The 18,552-nt window shown below is 29.5% G+C and overlaps 3 protein-coding genes across 3 annotated transcripts; 2 read left to right on the forward strand and 1 right to left on the reverse strand.

Moving 5' to 3' along the window:
* The first annotated feature begins 13,401 nt into the window (after positions 1–13,401).
* LOC123466449 (MFS-type transporter clz9-like) lies at positions 13,402–14,730 on the forward strand. Its single transcript, XM_045167871.1, has 6 exons — positions 13,402–13,422; positions 13,484–13,603; positions 13,676–14,291; positions 14,366–14,437; positions 14,508–14,672; positions 14,720–14,730. Exons 1-6 carry the CDS (start codon positions 13,402–13,404, stop codon positions 14,728–14,730), a joined length of 1,005 nt encoding a protein of 334 aa, XP_045023806.1.
* On the forward strand, positions 14,620–15,452 carry LOC123468410. Its single transcript, XM_045167870.1, has 2 exons — positions 14,620–15,106; positions 15,188–15,452. The coding sequence occupies exons 1-2, from the start codon at positions 14,771–14,773 to the stop codon at positions 15,410–15,412; spliced, it is 561 nt and encodes a 186-aa protein (XP_045023805.1). The 5' UTR covers positions 14,620–14,770; the 3' UTR covers positions 15,413–15,452.
* Positions 15,453–15,472: 20 nt separating this feature from the next.
* LOC116935788 lies at positions 15,473–16,394 on the reverse strand. The gene is made up of 3 exons (XM_032943032.2): positions 16,210–16,394; positions 15,920–16,141; positions 15,473–15,854 (listed from the first exon to the last, which is right to left on the reverse strand). The coding sequence occupies exons 1-3, from the start codon at positions 16,329–16,331 to the stop codon at positions 15,554–15,556; spliced, it is 645 nt and encodes a 214-aa protein (XP_032798923.1). The 5' UTR covers positions 16,332–16,394; the 3' UTR covers positions 15,473–15,553.
* Positions 16,395–18,552: the final 2,158 nt, after the last annotated feature.

An 18,552-nucleotide genomic window follows, 5' to 3' on the forward strand; every position in this document is an offset into this window, starting at 1 on the left:
ATGGAATATACTTGTATTCAATGTGAATACACTGTTATACCATGAGTTTTTACTTCTATATGTATACTGCATCAAATATACTTTTATTCAATGTGAATACACTGTTATACCATGAGTTTTTACTTATATATGTAAACAGCATCAAATATACTTGTATTCAATGTGAATACACTGTTATACCATGAGTTTTTACTACTATATGTAAACTGCATGGAATATACTTGTATTCAATGTGAATACACTGTTATACCATGAGTTTTAACTTCTATATGTATACTGCATCAAATATACTTTGTATACAATGTGAATACACTGTTATACCATGAGCTTTTACTTCTATATGTAAACAGCATCAAATATACTTGTATTCAATGTGAATACACTGTTATACCATGAGTTTTTACTTCTATATGTAAACTGCATGGAATATACTTGTATTCAAAGTGAATACACTGTTATACCATGAGTTTTTAATACTTCTATATGTAAACGGCATGGAATATACTTGTATTCAATGTGAATACACTGTTATACCATGAGTTTTAACTTCTATATGTAAACAGCATCAAATATACTTGTATTCAATGTGAATACACTGTTATACCATGAGTTTTTACTTCTATATGTAAACAGCATCAAATATACTTGTATTCAATGTGAATACACTGTTATACCATGAGCTTTTACTTCTATATGTAAACAGCATCAAATATACTTGTATTCAATGTGAATACACTGTTATACCATGAGTTTTTACTTCTATATGTAAACTGCATGGAATATACTTGTATTCAAAGTGAATACACTGTTATACCATGAGTTTATACTTCTATATGTAAACGGCATGGAATATACTTGTATTCAATGTGAATACACTGTTATACCATGAGTTTTTACTTCTATATGTATACTGCATCAAATATACTTGTATTCAATGTCAATACACTGTTATACCATGAGTTTTTACTTCTATTTGTATACTGCATCAAATATACTTGTATTCAATGTGAATACACTGTTATACCATGAGTTTTTACTTCTATATGTAAACAGAATCAAATATACTTGTATTCAATGTAAATACACTGTTATACCATGAGTTTTTACTTCTATATGTAAACAGCATCAAATATACTTGTATTCAATGTGAATACACTGTTATACCATGAGTTTTTACTTCTATATGTAAACAGCATCAAATATACTTGTACTCAATGTGAATACACTGTTATACCATGAGTTTTTACTTCTATATGTAAACTGCATGGAATATACTTGTATTCAACGTGAATACACTGTTATACCATGAGTTTTTACTTCTATATGTAATATATATACTGCATCAAATATACTTGTATTCAATGTGAATACACTGTTATACCATGAGTTTTTACTTCTATAGGTAAACAGCATCAAATATACTTGTATTCAATGTGAATACACTGTTATACCATGAGTTTTTACTTCTATATGTAAACAGCATCAAATATACTTGTATTCAATGTGAATACACTGTTATACCATGAGTTTTTACTTCTTTATGTATACTGCATCAAATATACTTGTATTCAATGTGAATACACTGTTATACCATGAGTTTTTACTTCTATTTGGATACTGCATCAAATATACTTGTATTCAATGTGAATACACTGTTATACCATGAGTTTTTACTTCTATATGTAAACAGCATCAAATATACTTGTATTCAATGTGAATACACTGTTATACCATGAGTTTTTACTTCTATATGTAAACAGCATCAAATATACTTGTATTCAATGTGAATACACTGTTATACCATGAGTTTTTACTTCTATATGTAAACTGCATGGAATATACTTGTATTCAATGTGAATACACTGTTATACCATGAGTTTTTACTTCTATATGTAAACTGCATGGAATATACTTGTATTCAATGTGAATACACTGTTCTAATATGAGTTTTTACTTCTATATGTAAACTGCCTGGAATATACTTGTATTCAATGTGAATACACTGTTATACCATGAGTTTTTACTTCTATATGTAAATATGTATACTGCATCAAATATACTTGTATTCAATGTGAATACACTGTTATACCATGAATTTTTACTTCTATAGGTAAACAGCATCAAATATACTTGTATTCAATGTGAATACACTGTTATACCATGAGTTTTTACTTCTATATGTAAACAGCATCAAATATACTTGTATTAAATGTGAATACACTGTTATACCATGAGTTTTTACTTCTATATGTATACTGCATCAAATATACTTCTATTCAATATGAATACACTGTTATACCATGAGTTTTTACTTCTATATGTAAACAGCATCAAATATACTTGCATTCAATGTGAATACACTGTTATACCATGAGTTTTTACTACTATATGTAAACTGCATGGAATATACTTGTATTCAATGTGAATACACTGTTATACCATGAGTTTTAACTTCTATATGTATACTGCATCAAATATACTTTTATACAATGTGAATACACTGTTATACCATGAGCTTTTACTTCTATATGTAAACAGCATCAAATATACTTGTATTCAATGTGAATACACTGTTATACCATGAGTTTTTACTTCTATATGTAAACTGCATGGAATATACTTGTATTCAAAGTGAATACACTGTTATACCATGAGTTAATACTTCTATATGTAAACGGCATGGAATATACTTGTATTCAATGTGAATACACTGTTATACCATGAGTTTTAACTTCTATATGTAAACAGCATCAAATATACTTGTATTCAATGTGAATACACTGTTATACCATGAGTTTTTACTTCTATATGTAAACAGCATCAAATATACTTGTATTCAATGTGAATACACTGTTATACCATGAGCTTTTACTTCTATATGTAAACAGCATCAAATATACTTGTATTCAATGTGAATACACTGTTATACCATGAGTTTTTACTTCTATATGTAAACTGCATGGAATATACTTGTATTCAAAGTGAATACACTGTTATACCATGAGTTTATACTTCTATACGTAAACGGCATGGAATATACTTGTATTCAATGTGAATACACTGTTATACCATGAGTTTTTACTTCTATATGTATACTGCATCAAATATACTTGTATTCAATGTCAATACACTGTTATACCATGAGTTTTTACTTCTATTTGTATACTGCATCAAATATACTTGTATTCAATGTGAATACACTGTTATACCATGAGTTTTTACTTCTATATGTAAACAGAATCAAATATACTTGTATTCAATGTAAATACACTGTTATACCATGAGTTTTTACTTCTATATGTAAACAGCATCAAATATACTTGTATTCAATGTGAATACACTGTTATACCATGAGTTTTTACTTCTATATGTAAACAGCATCAAATATACTTGTACTCAATGTGAATACACTGTTATACCATGAGTTTTACTTCTATATGTAAACTGCATGGAATATACTTGTATTCAACGTGAATACACTGTTATACCATGAGTTTTTACTTCTATATGTAAATATATATACTGCATCAAATATACTTGTATTCAATGTGAATACACTGTTATACCATGAGTTTTTACTTCTATAGGTAAACAGCATCAAATATACTTGTATTCAATGTGAATACACTGTTATACCATGAGTTTTTACTTCTATATGTAAACAGCATCAAATATACTTGTATTTGTAAATACATTGTGATACAATGAGTTTTTACTTCTTTATGTATACTGCATCAAATATACTTGTATTCAATGTGAATACACTGTTATACCATGAGTTTTTACTTCTATTTGGATACTGCATCAAATATACTTGTATTCAATGTGAATACACTGTTATACCATGAGTTTTTACTTCTATATGTAAACAGCATCAAATATACTTGTATTCAATGTGAATACACTGTTATACCATGAGCTTTTACTTCTATATGTAAACAGCATCAAATATACTTGTATTCAATGTGAATACACTGTTATACCATGAGTTTTTACTTCTAAATGTAAACTGCATGGAATATACTTGTATTCAAAGTGAATACACTGTTATACCATGAGTTAATACTTCTATATGTAAACGGCATGGAATATACTTGTATTCAATGTGAATACACTGTTATACCATGAGTTTTTACTTCTATATGTATACTGCATCAAATATACTTTTATTCAATGTGAATACACTGTTATACCATGAGTTTTTACTTATATATGTAAACAGCATCAAATATACTTCTATTCAATGTGAATACACTGTTATACCATGAGTTTTTACTACTATATGTAAACTGCATGGAATATACTTGTATTCAATGTGAATACACTGTTATACCATGAGTTTTAACTTCTATATGTATACTGCATCAAATATACTTTTATACAATGTGAATACACTGTTATACCATGAGCTTTTACTTCTATATGTAAACAGCATCAAATATACTTGTATTCAATGTGAATACACTGTTATACCATGAGTTTTTACTTCTATATGTAAACTGCATGGAATATACTTGTATTCAAAGTGAATACACTGTTATACCATGAGTTAATACTTCTATATGTAAACGGCATGGAATATACTTGTATTCAATGTGAATACACTGTTATACCATGAGTTTTAACTTCTATATGTAAACAGCATCAAATATACTTGTATTCAATGTGAATACACTGTTATACCATGAGTTTTTACTTCTATATGTAAACAGCATCAAATATACTTGTATTCAATGTGAATACACTGTTATACCATGAGCTTTTACTTCTATATGTAAACAGCATCAAATATACTTGTATTCAATGTGAATACACTGTTATACCATGAGTTTTTACTTCTATATGTAAACTGCATGGAATATACTTGTATTCAAAGTGAATACACTGTTATACCATGAGTTTATACTTCTATATGTAAACGGCATGGAATATACTTGTATTCAATGTGAATACACTGTTATACCATGAGTTTTTACTTCTATATGTATACTGCATCAAATATACTTGTATTCAATGTCAATACACTGTTATACCATGAGTTTTTACTTCTATTTGTATACTGCATCAAATATACTTGTATTCAATGTGAATACACTGTTATACCATGAGTTTTTACTTCTATATGTAAACAGAATCAAATATACTTGTATTCAATGTAAATACACTGTTATACCATGAGTTTTTACTTCTATATGTAAACAGCATCAAATATACTTGTATTCAATGTGAATACACTGTTATACCATGAGTTTTTACTTCTATATGTTAACAGCATCAAATATACTTGTACTCAATGTGAATACACTGTTATACCATGAGTTTTTACTTCTATATGTAAACTGCATGGAATATACTTGTATTCAACTTGAATACACTGTTATACCATGAGTTTTTACTTCTATATGTAAATATATATACTGCATCAAATATACTTGTATTCAATGTGAATACACTGTTATACCATGAGTTTTTACTTCTATAGGTAAACAGCATCAAATATACTTGTATTCAATGTGAATACACTGTTATACCATGAGTTTTTACTTCTATATGTAAACAGCATCAAATATACTTGTATTCAATGTGAATACACTGTGATACAATGAGTTTTTACTTCTATATGTATACTGCATCAAATATACTTGTATTCAATGTGAATACACTGTTATACCATGAGTTTTTACTTCTATTTGGATACTGCATCAAATATACTTGTATTCAATGTGAATACACTGTTATACCATGAGTTTTTACTTCTATATGTAAACAGCATCAAATATACTTGTATTCAATGTGAATACACTGTTATACCATGAGCTTTTACTTCTATATGTAAACAGCATCAAATATACTTGTATTCAATGTGAATACACTGTTATACCATGAGTTTTTACTTCTATATGTAAACTGCATGGAATATACTTGTATTCAAAGTGAATACACTGTTATACCATGAGTTAATACTTCTATATGTAAACGGCATGGAATATACTTGTATTCAATGTGAATACACTGTTATACCATGAGTTTTTACTTCTATATGTATACTGCATCAAATATACTTTTATTCAATGTGAATACACTGTTATACCATGAGTTTTTACTTCTATATGTAAACAGCATCAAATATACTTGTTTTCAATGTGAATACACTGTTATACCATGAGTTTTTACTACTATAGGTAAACTGCATGGAATATACTTGTATTCAATGTGAATACACTGTTATACCATGAGTTTTAACTTCTATATGTATACTGTATCAAATATACTTTTATACAATGTGAATACACTGTTATACCATGAGTTTTTACTTCTATATGTATACTGCATCAAATAAACTTGTATTCAATGTGAATACACTGTTTTACCATGAGTTTTTACTTCTATATGTAAACAGCATCAAATATACTTGTATTCAATGTGAATACACTGTTATACCATGAGCTTTTACTTCTATTTGTATACTGCATCAAATATACTTGTATTCAATGTGAATACACTGTTATACCATGAGTTTTTACTTCTATATGTAAACAGAATCAAATATACTTGTATTCAATGTAAATACACTGTTATACCATGAGTTTTTACTTCTATATGTATACTGCATCAAATTTACTTGTATTCAATGTGAATACACTGTTATACCATGAGTTTTTACTTCTATATGTAAACAGCATCAAATATACTTGTATTCAATGTGAATACACTGTTATACCATGAGTTTTTACTTCTATATGTAAACAGCATCAAATATACTTGTATTCAATGTGAATACACTGTTATACCATGAGCTTTTACTTCTATATGTAAACAGCATCAAATATACTTGTATTCAATGTGAATACACTGTTATACCATGAGTTTTTACTTCTATAAGTAAACTGAATGAAATATACTTGTATTCAATGTGAATACACTGTTATACCATGAGTTTTTACTTCTATATGTATACTGCATCAAATATACTTTTATACAATGTGAATACACTGTTATACCATGAGTTTTTACTTCTATATGTATACTGCATCAAATAAACTTGTATTCAATGTGAATATACTGTTTTACCATGAGTTTTTACTTCTATATGTAAACAGCATCAAATATACTTGTATTCAATGTGAATACACTGTTATACCATGAGCTTTTACTTCTATTTGTATACTGCATCAAATATACTTGTATTCAATGTGAATACACTGTTATACCATGAGTTTTTACTTCTATATGTAAACAGAATCAAATATACTTGTATTCAATGTGTATACAATGTTGTACCATGAGTTTTTACTTCTATTTGTATACTGCATCAAATATACTTGTATTCAATGTGAATACACTGTTATACCATGAGTTTTTACTTCTATATGTAAACAGAATCAAATATACTTGTATTCAATGTGATTACACTGTGATACAATGAGTTTTTACTTCTATATGTATACTGCATCAAATATACTTGTATTCAATGTGAATACACTGTTATACCATGAGTTTTTACTTTTATTTGGATACTGCATAAAATATATACTTGTATTCAATGTGAATACACTGTTATACCATGAGTTTTTACTTCTATATGTAAACAGCATCAAATATACTTGTATTCAATGTGAATACACTGTTATACCATGAGCTTTTACTTCTATATGTAAACAGCATCAAATATACTTTTATTCAATGTGAATACACTGTTATACCCTGAGTTTTTACTTCTATATGTAAACTGCATGGAATATACTTGTATTCAATGTGAATACACTGTTATAACCTGAGTTTTTACTTCTATATGTAAACTGCATGGAATATACTTGTATTCAAGGTGAATACACTGTTATACCATGACTTTTTACTTCTATATGTATACTGCATCAAATATACTTTTATTCAATGTGAATACACTGTAATACCATGAGTTTTTACTTCTATATGTAAACAGCATCAAATATACTTGTATTCAATGTGAATACACTCTTATACCATGAGTTTTTACTACTATATGTAAACTGCATGGAATATACTTGTATTCAATGTGAATACACTGTTATACCATGAGTTTTTACTTCTATATGTATACTGCATCAAATAAACTTGTATTCAATGTGAATACACTGTTTTACCATGAGTTTTTACTTCTATATGTAAACAGCATCAAATATACATGTATTCAATGTGAATACACTGTTATACCATGAGTTTTTACTTCTATATGTAAACAGCATCAAATATACTTGTATTCAATGTGAATACACTGTTATACCATGAGTTTTTACTTCTATTTGTATACTGCATCAAATATACTTGTATTCAATGTGAATACACTGTTATACCATGAGTTTTTACTTTTATATGTAAACAGCATCAAATATACTTGTATTCAATGTGAATACACTGTTATACCATGAGTTCTTACTTCTATTTGTATACTGCATCAAATATACTTGTATTCAATGTGAATACACTGTTATACCATGAGTTTTTACTTCTATATGTAAACAGCATCAAATATACTTGTATTCAATGTGAATACACTGTTATACCATGAGTGTTTACTTCTATATGTAAACTGCATGGAATATACTTGTATTCAATGTGAATACACTGTTATACCATGAGTTTTTACTTCTATATGTAAATATATATACTGCATCAAATATACTTGTATTCAATGTGAATACACTGTTATACCATGAGTTTTTACTTCTATATGTAAACAGCATCAAATATACTTGTATTCAATGTGAATACACTGTTATACCATGAGTTTTTACTTCTATTTGTATACTGCATCAAATATACTTGTATTCAATGTGAATACACTGTTATACCATGAGTTTTTACTTCTATATGTAAACAGCATCAAATATACTTGTATTCAATGTGAATACACTGTTATACCATGAGTTCTTACTTCTATTTGTATACTGCATCAAATATACTTGTATTCAATGTGAATACACTGTTATACCATGAGTTTTTACTTCTATATGTAAACAGCATCAAATATACTTGTATTCAATGTGAATACACTGTTATACCATGAGTTTTTACTTCTATATGTAAACTGCATGGAATATACTTGTATTCAATGTGAATACACTGTTATACCATGAGTTTTTACTTCTATATGTAAATATATATACTGCATCAAATATACTTGTATTCAATGTGAATACACTGTAATACCATGAGTTTTTACTTCTATAGGTAAACAGCATCAAATATACTTGTATTCAATGTGAATACACTGTTATACCATGAGTTTTTACTTCTATATGTATACTGCATTAAATTTACTTGTATTCAATGTGAATACACTGTTATACCATGAGTTTTTACTTCTATATGTAAACAGCATCAAATATACTTGTATTCAATGTGAATACACTGTTATACCATGAGCTTTTACTTCTATATGTAAACAGCATCAAATATACTTGTATTCAATGTGAATACACTGTTATACCCTGAGTTTTTACTTCTATATGTAAACTGCATGGAATATACTTGTATTCAAAGTGAATACACTGTTATACCATGAGTTTATACTTCTATATGTAAACGGCATGGAATATACTTGTATTCAATGTGAATTCACTGTTATACCATGAGTTTTAACTTCTATATGTATACTGCATCAAATATACTTTTATACAATGTGAATACACTGTTATACCATGAGTTTTTACTTCTATATGTATACTGCATCAAATAAACTTTTATTCAATGTGAATACACTGTTTTACCATGAGTTTTTACTTCTATATTTAAACAGCATCAAATATACTTGTATTCAATGTGAATACACTGTTATACCATGAGCTTTTACTTCTATTTGTATACTGCATCAAATATACTTGTATTCAATGTGAATACACTGTTATACCATGTGTTTTTACTTCTATATGTAAACAGAATCAAATATACTTGTATTCAATGTAAATACACTGTTATACCATGAGTTTTTACTTCTATATGTAAACAGCATAAATATACTTGTATTCAATGTGAATACACTGTTATACCATGAGTTTTTACTTCTATATGTAAACAGCATCAAATATACTTGTATTTAATGTGAATACACTGTTATACCATGAGTTTTTACTTCTATATGTAAACAGCATCAAATATACTTGTATTCAATGTGAATACACTGTGATACAATGAGTTTTTACTTCTATATGTATACTGCATCAAATATACTTGTATTCAATGTGAATACACTGTTATACCATGAGTTTTTACTTCTATATGTAAACAGCATCAAATATACTTGTATTCAATGTGAATACACTGTTATACCATGAGCTTTTACTTCTATATGTAAACAGCATCAAATATACTTGTATTCAATGTGAATACACTGTTATACCATGAGTTCTTACTTCTATTTGTATACTGCATCAAATATACTTGTATTCAATTTGAATACACTGTTATACCATGAGTTTTTACTTCTATATGTATACAGCATCAAATATACTTGTATTCAATGTGAATACACTGTTATACCATGAGTGTTTACTTCTATATGTAAACTGCATGGAATATACTTGTATTCAATGTGAATACACTGTTATACCATGAGTTTTTACTTCTATATGTAAATATATATACTGCATCAAATTAACTTGTATTCAATGTGAATACACTGTTATACCATGAGTTTTTACTTCTATATGTATACTGCATCAAATATACTTGTTTTCAATGTGAATACATTGTTATACCATGAGTTTTTACTTCTATATGTAAACAGCATCAAATATACTTGTATTCAATGTGAATACACTGTTATACCATGAGTTTTTACTTCTATTTGTATACTGCATCAAATATACTTGTATTCAATGTGAATACACTGTTATACCATGAGTTTTTACTTCTATATGTAAACAGCATCAAATATACTTGTATTCAATGTGAATACACTGTTATACCATGAGCTTTTACTTCTATATGTAAACAGCATCAAATATACTTGTATTCAATGTATATACACTGTTGTACCATGAGTTTTTACTTCTATTTGTAAACTGCATGGAATATACTTGTATTCAAAGTGAATACACTGTTATACCATGAGTTTTTACTTCTATAGGTAAACAGCATCAAATATACTTGTATTCAATGTGAATACACTGTTATACCATAAGTTTTTACTTCCATATGTAAACAGCATAAAAAATACTTGTATTCAATGTGAATACACTGTTATACCATGAGTTTTTACTTCTATATGTATACTGCATCAAATATTCTTGTTTTCAATGTGAATACACTGTTATACCATGAGTTTTTACTTCTATATGTAAACAGCATCAAATATACTTGTATTCAATGTGAATACACTGTTATACCATGAGTTTTTACTTCTATTTGTATACTGCATCAAATATACTTGTATTCAATGTGAATACACTGTTATACCATGAGTTTTTACTTCTATATGTAAACAGCATCAAATATACTTGTATCCAATGTGAATACACTGTTATACCATGAGCTTTTACTTTTATATGTAAACAGCATCAAATATACTTGTATTCAATGTATATACACTGTTGTACCATGAGTTTTTACTTCTATTTGTAAACTGCATGGAATATACTTGTATTCAAAGTGAATACACTGTTATACCATGAGTTTTTACTTCTATATGTAAACTGCATCAAATATACTTGTATTCAATATGAATACACTGTTATACCATGAGTTTTTACTTCTATATGTATACTGCATCAAATATACTTTTATTCAATGTGAATACACTGTTATACCATGACTTTTTACTTCTATATGTATACTGCATCAAATATACTTGCATTCAATGTGAATACACTGTTATACCATGAGTTTTTACTTCTATATGTAAACAGCATCAAATATACTTGTATTCAATGTGAATACACTGTTATACCATGAGTTTTTACTTCTATTTGTATACTGCATCAAATATACTTGTATTCAATGTGAATACACTGTTATACCATGAGTTTTTACTTCTATATGTATACTGCATCAAATATACTTGTATTCAATGTGAATACACTGTTATACCATGAATTTTTACTTCTATATTTAAACTGCATGGAATATACTTGTATTCAAAGTGAATACACTGTTATATCACGAGTTTATACTTCTATATGTAAACTGCATGGAATATACTTGTATTCAATGTGAATACACTGTTATACCATGAGTTTTTACTTCTATATGTATACTGCATCAAATATACTTGTATTCAATGTGAATACACTGTTATACCATGAGTTTTTACTTCTATATGTAAACTGCATGGAAAATACTTGTATTCAATGTGAATACACTGTTATACCATGAGTTTTTACTTCTATATGTATAGGGGGGAGCGGGGCTATTTCGGACAAAATTTTGCCAACTGTGTTCTAGTTGACATTTATTTAAATACAAGCAAATATAAGTAATCGTTTTTGTACCAAAATGTAGCCTAGGTTTTCTACTTTTAAAAACTTATTTTACAATTTCTTTCTGGTGATAAATGGCTTAAATATAAACATTTTAGTTTCATTGCCTTTTTGTCCGGTTTTACCCAACCGAAGGGGCTTTTTCGGACAGTTGAAGAATATATATATTTAAAATAATTTTAGCCAATATTTATTACGTATAAATATACCAATCGAACCGAAATTTCATTTCCGTTTTGATGGTTTACCTTTTATGTTACTTTATAGTAAAGAAATTCAAAGAAATGAAATGAAATGAAATACAGTATAGTAAAGGTTTGTTTTCCCTTTTTCTGCAGTTTGTTTAGCCGAACCCGCAAAAGAAGGGAGGAGCCTATGGTAGCAGACGTTCTAGTTTAAAAACGGCGGGTTCTTTAAATATTCTGTGTAAAAACTATTCCATAATTTCGTTGTAAAAATGGTTCGTGTCTACAAGAGAAAAAAGGCTAAACCACCACCTACTGATGCTGAGATAGCTTCTGCATTACTTTTGATTAAAACTAGTGGTAAATCATTAAGAGAAGTTGCTTTAACAAGTGGTATACCAAAAAGTACACTTTTTGGTTATTCGAAACGGTTTCCAGACTTTTCAAACCTACCACCTGATACCAAAATTAAACCAACATTTCACCATCTGCAAGTGCTGAAACCAGAACACGAGCAAGAATTGACTGATTACTTGATTGTATCACAACTAAGAAGCCATGGCTTGACCCCAAAAAAACTGAAACTTCTCGTGTACTCTTATGCTGTTTTTAATGGTATCCCGGTCCCTCCAACTTGGCTGCATAAGAAAACAGCTGGAAAAGATTGGTTTAGTAGTTTTCTAAAACGAAACAAGAGGCTATCAATTCGTAAACCTGAAGCAACAAGCCAGGCTAGGGCAGCTGCTTTAAACAAAGTTGTAATGAACAACTTTTACGACCAGGTATTTAGATTAATTTCTTTCAATAGTTTCTTTTTTACTTAATCTTTGAAATTTCTTGTAGGTGGATGAGCTATATGAAAAACACAAGTTTGATGCAGATTCCGTTTTCAATACAGATGAGACTAATAACACAACTGTAGTTGAACCAGCAAAAATTATTGCACAAAAAGGCACTCACCAGGTATAATTTTTGGTTAAATTTGTGTTATGATTTCTAAATATGAACATAATAATATGAATTTCATAATTTCAGGTTTATCAAATGACTTCTCAAGAAAGAGGTGTAAACGTGACAATGTTGCCCTTCGTAAATGCTTCTGGAAAGTTATTCGGTGGTGTTTTTGTATTCCCACGTAAGAAAGTGAGCGAGAAAATGAAAAACTTGCCAGAAGGCTTTATTGCATTAGCCCACTCTTCAGGATGGATGACAGAAGAAAACTTTTTGATCGCTCTGAAACATTTTCATTCCCAAGTTCAAAGTAGGCCTACTAAAGAAAAGCCTATATTGTTGTTCCTCGATAACCACATCAGCCATATGGGTTATTCCATTTGTATTTTCGCCAAAGAAAATGGCATAATTCTTCAAACATTGCCCCCTCACACTTCTCATGCTTCACAGCCATTGGACAGAACTACCTTTGGCCCATTTAAGTCCAATCTTGCAGATAGTCACTCGGATTGGATGAGGGAACATCCAGGTCAACGCATTTCAATTTATGAAATCCCTCTTCTTTCAAAACCTGCTCTGCAACGTGCATTTACTGAGAAAAATATCAAGAAAGGGTTCAAGGCAACAGGCTTATTCCCTTTTAATCGTAATGCCATTCCTGACAGCATGTATGCTCCTTCTATCGTAACTGATTTACCAGGTATGTAAGTGTTTTCATTACATTTACTCCTATGTTCATAAATTAATGTCGACTTTACCACATTATACCTACAGCGCCAACTGAGGTTAATTCTCGTCAAAATGGTTTAACTATCTGTAATGCTATCCAGCATCTTCCCATCTCAGGTAAGTTATTTAAATGTATTCTAATAACAATCAACGTTATTAAAGTAATATCCCTTTTTGCATGCAATAGTAAACCAAACATTGCGATTTGAGATGCCATCTTCTATAGCTGCCCAGCATACCACAGTGGCAACCCAAGAACCTCCAAAGAGTCATTATTTATTGACAGTTTCAACAGCTGGACAGTTGACGTTGAGTCCAATCAGCGTTTCCCCTGTTGCTCAGCCACAAGCAGGTCCTTCTTCTGAAATTAGGTCATCTAGTTCTACGCCAATTATTCAGACGGAACATGAAAGAACAACGCCAACTGGGTCACCCTCAACAATTAATGATATGGCTTCTACTACTGCAAGTTTGCCTAACCAGCTCAGCCCTCAACAGCTGCTAACTACTCCAGTAAAATTTCGCGAGCCTCACTCTTTTCGTCCACAGGATCTTCTGCAATTGCCACAAGTAGCACAAAATGGCCCAAGAAATTCCAATCATAATAAACGACTTGGGGCATCACGATGTTTGACCAGCTCTCCAGAAATAAAACGAATTCGAGAGGAACACGAAGAAAAGGAGCGGAAGCTAAAAGCAGCAGAGAATCGGAAGATAGCCAAAGCAACAAAAGCAAAAGCAGCTGAAGGAAAAAGGAAATCAAACAAAGTACACAGTGTGGAAGAGGTAATCAAAATTTTTGTTTGTTATATTTTTTAAACCAATGATGCATTTCTTTGTTAACTGAATTAATTATATAATTTTCAGGATCAATACTTCGAAACTACACCTGCAGTTTCGAATCCGCAACAGGGAAGGAAAAGTACCTCCAGAGTGCTACGGTACGATAAGGAAAATGTGTCATCAATCAATCTAGTGGAAGAAGAAGAGGACCTTCCCAGTGAACCACGTAATAGTCCAGTTGTCCCAAGAAGGGAAAGAATAACTCGAGCAGTAAAGCAAAATAGAATGCGTAATGTATGTGGTCGTTAACCATGTCTTCGTGTTTGTTTTCTTGATAAGAATACCAAATAAGGTTTCAATACAACACAATTAATCGATTGAACCTCTCTTGTGTTTTTATTTCCCTGATCAAGAAATCAATGTTTCAATGCAGTTTACTTAATCGGTGAATCAAAGTGAATCACCTTTCTTCAAAACAATCGTTTGCAACTTAATTGGGATTTGGGAAATAAGAGACTTTACATAACCATCTTTTTCAGTTAAAGACACAAATGTGGTTCTGATTTCTTCATAAAGAGCTTTTTCACTGTGTACACGCATTTCTTGTTCGTCGAAGTCTGTCAAAATTTCTGAGAACACTGAATCAATTGGCATCAAATCACCACTAGCTGGTGGCCAGCTATCCAAAACAGACATTCTTGGATTATCTCCGATCCATTTAGTTACTTTGAGACTGCTATAAACTGGATATCTAAAATGATAAGAATTGTTACATAGGAAATGAACATTAAGTTTTCATATAAACAATAGGCCTACTTATTGTGAACAACTGTAATGGGCTCCACTTTTGGATATGATGACATCACCTCCAAGAGAAAACTAATATACTGTTGTGAGTCAATCCTGGTTTGAACTTGACGAATAAGATTGCATCCATCATCATTTGGTTGTGAGATGCAACCAACCACGGAAACACTATTTGGTATATTGGTTCGTTGAGTACCAACATATGAAGATATTACTCCTTTTCCATCAAACCTGCCACAATATGAACGTGATGGTTTAAAAGTATGCATATGAATATAAATCAATAAAATTTAGTATACTTGTAGCGATGTTCGTTGACGTAAACTTTTGACAACCAAAATGTAACTGGCTTTTCACGAAACTTTGAAGAAAAATCAATTCGTTCCTCTTTCTGTGAGCTAGAAATAGGCCACTGTGCCATCTTTCACAAATGAGCTCGTCTAATTATATGTGTAATACACAAATCAATTTGTTCAACACAATTTGAGAATACTTGTCAATCAGAATCGTCAATCAATCATCAAGATTGTTTGTCAATTGCGGAATATTCCGCATCACGTTTCTTGTTAAAAGCAAAATTAGGCTCCACCCAAAAAGAGGGGCTTAGCAGGCCAAAAAATCACACTTTTTGCCGTCCGGAATAACCCCGCCAACATAACATATACATTTTCGTTAATTGTGAATCAACGAGAAAAGAAAACAAAACAAAAATTTTACACTTTAAAAGAAAATTAAATGGGCTATTCAGTAATATATAGTTTAACTAGATTTTTAATTTTTGTAATGTTCAAAATAACAATTAAAGCAGAAAAGAAAAAAAAATTGTATTGGAAAAACAACATTTTCTTAAATAACTCTAAAACTAATTATTATTTTTTTACCAAACTTGGCATACCAATACCTCACATGGTTATGCATCACTTGGTAAAAAATTATTTCCGTAATTGATTTATAACAGGTTGATAAGACCGTTGTCCGGAATAGCCCCCGTCCGGAATAGCCCCGCTCCCCCCTACTGCATCAAATATACTTTTATTCAATGTGAATACACTGTTATACCATGAGCTTTTACTTCTATATGTAAACAGAATCAAATATACTTGTATTCAATGTAAATACACTGTTATACCATGAGTTTTTACTTCTATATGTATACTGCATCAAATTTACTTTTATTCAATGTGAATACACTGTTATACCATGAGCTTTTACTTCTATATGTAAACAGCATTAAATATACTTGTATTCAATGTGAATACACTGTTATACCATGAGCTTTTACTTCTATATGTAAACAGCATCAACTATACTTGTATTCAATGTGAATACACTGTTTTACCATGAGTTTTTACTTCTATATGTATACTGCATCAAATATACTTGTATTCAATGTGAATACACTGTTTTACCATTAGTTTTTACTTCTATAGGTAAACTGCATGGAATATACTTGTATTCAATGTAAATACACTGTTATACCATGAGTTTTTACTTCTATTTGTTTATTGCATCAAATATACTTGTATTCAATGTGAATACACTGTTATACCATGAGTTTTTACTTCTATATGTAAACAGCATCAAATATACTTGTAGTCAATGTGAATACACTGTTATACCATGAGTTTTTACTTCTATATGTAAACTGCATGGAATATACTTGTATTCAATGTGAATACACTGTTATACCATGAGTTTTTACTTCTATATGTAAATATATATACTGCATCAAATATACTTGTATTCAATGTGAATACACTGTTATACCATGAGTTTTTACTTCTATATGTAAACAGCATCAAATATACTTGAATTCAATGTATATACACTGTTGTACCATGAGTTTTTACTTCTATTTGTAAACTGCATGGAATATACTTGTATTCAAAGTGAATACACTGTTATACCATGAGTTTTTACTTCTATAGGTAAACAGCATCAAATATACTTGTATTCAATGTGAATACACTGTTATACCATAAGTTTTTACTTCCATATGTAAACAGCATAAAAAATACTTGTATTCAATGTGAATACACTGTTATACCATGAGTTTTTACTTCTATATGTATACTGCATCAAATATACTTGTTTTCAATGTGAATACACTGTTATACCATGAGTTTTTACTTCTATTTGTATACTGCATCAAATATACTTGTATTCAATGTGAATACACTGTTATACCATGAGTTTTTACTTCTATATGTAAACAGCATCAAATATACTTGTATTCAATGTGAATACACTGTTATACCATGAGCTTTTACTTCTATATGTAAACAGCATCAAATATACTTGTATTCAATGTATTGCACTGTTGTACCATGAGTTTTTACTTCTATTTGTAAACTGCATGGAATATACTTGTATTCAAAGTGAATTCACTGTTATACCATGAGTTTTTACTTCTATATGTAAACTGCATCAAATATACTTGTATTCAATATGAATACACTGTTATACCATGAGTTTTTACTTGTATATGTATACTGCACCAAATATACTTTTATTCAATGTGAATACACTGTTATACCATGACTTTTTACTTCTATATGTATACTGCATCAAATATACTTGCATTCAATGTGAATACACTGTTATACCATGAGTTTTTACTTCTATATGTAAACAGCATCAAA

This window comes from Daphnia magna, unplaced genomic scaffold (assembly GCF_020631705.1).
Source record: "Daphnia magna isolate NIES unplaced genomic scaffold, ASM2063170v1.1 Dm_contigs347, whole genome shotgun sequence".
Taxonomy (NCBI): domain Eukaryota; kingdom Metazoa; phylum Arthropoda; class Branchiopoda; order Diplostraca; family Daphniidae; genus Daphnia; species Daphnia magna.

Coding starts and splice junctions, on each gene's coding strand:
- LOC123466449 (XM_045167871.1), top strand. CDS start 13,402: ATGAACAACTTTTACGACCAG. Junction 13,604..13,675: donor CACAAAAAGGCACTCACCAG/GTATAATTTTTG, acceptor TCATAATTTCAG/GTTTATCAAATGACTTCTCA. Junction 14,292..14,365: donor TATCGTAACTGATTTACCAG/GTATGTAAGTGT, acceptor TTATACCTACAG/CGCCAACTGAGGTTAATTCT.
- LOC116935788 (XM_032943032.2), bottom strand. CDS start 16,331: ATGGCACAGTGGCCTATTTCTAGCTCACAGAAAGAGGAACGAATTGAT. Junction 16,142..16,209: donor GTCAACGAACATCGCTACAA/GTATACTAAATT, acceptor ATATTGTGGCAG/GTTTGATGGAAAAGGAGTAA. Junction 15,855..15,919: donor ATTACAGTTGTTCACAATAA/GTAGGCCTATTG, acceptor TTATCATTTTAG/ATATCCAGTTTATAGCAGTC.
- LOC123468410 (XM_045167870.1), top strand. CDS start 14,771: ATGGCTTCTACTACTGCAAGTTTGCCTAACCAGCTCAGCCCTCAACAG. Junction 15,107..15,187: donor AAGTACACAGTGTGGAAGAG/GTAATCAAAATT, acceptor TATAATTTTCAG/GATCAATACTTCGAAACTAC.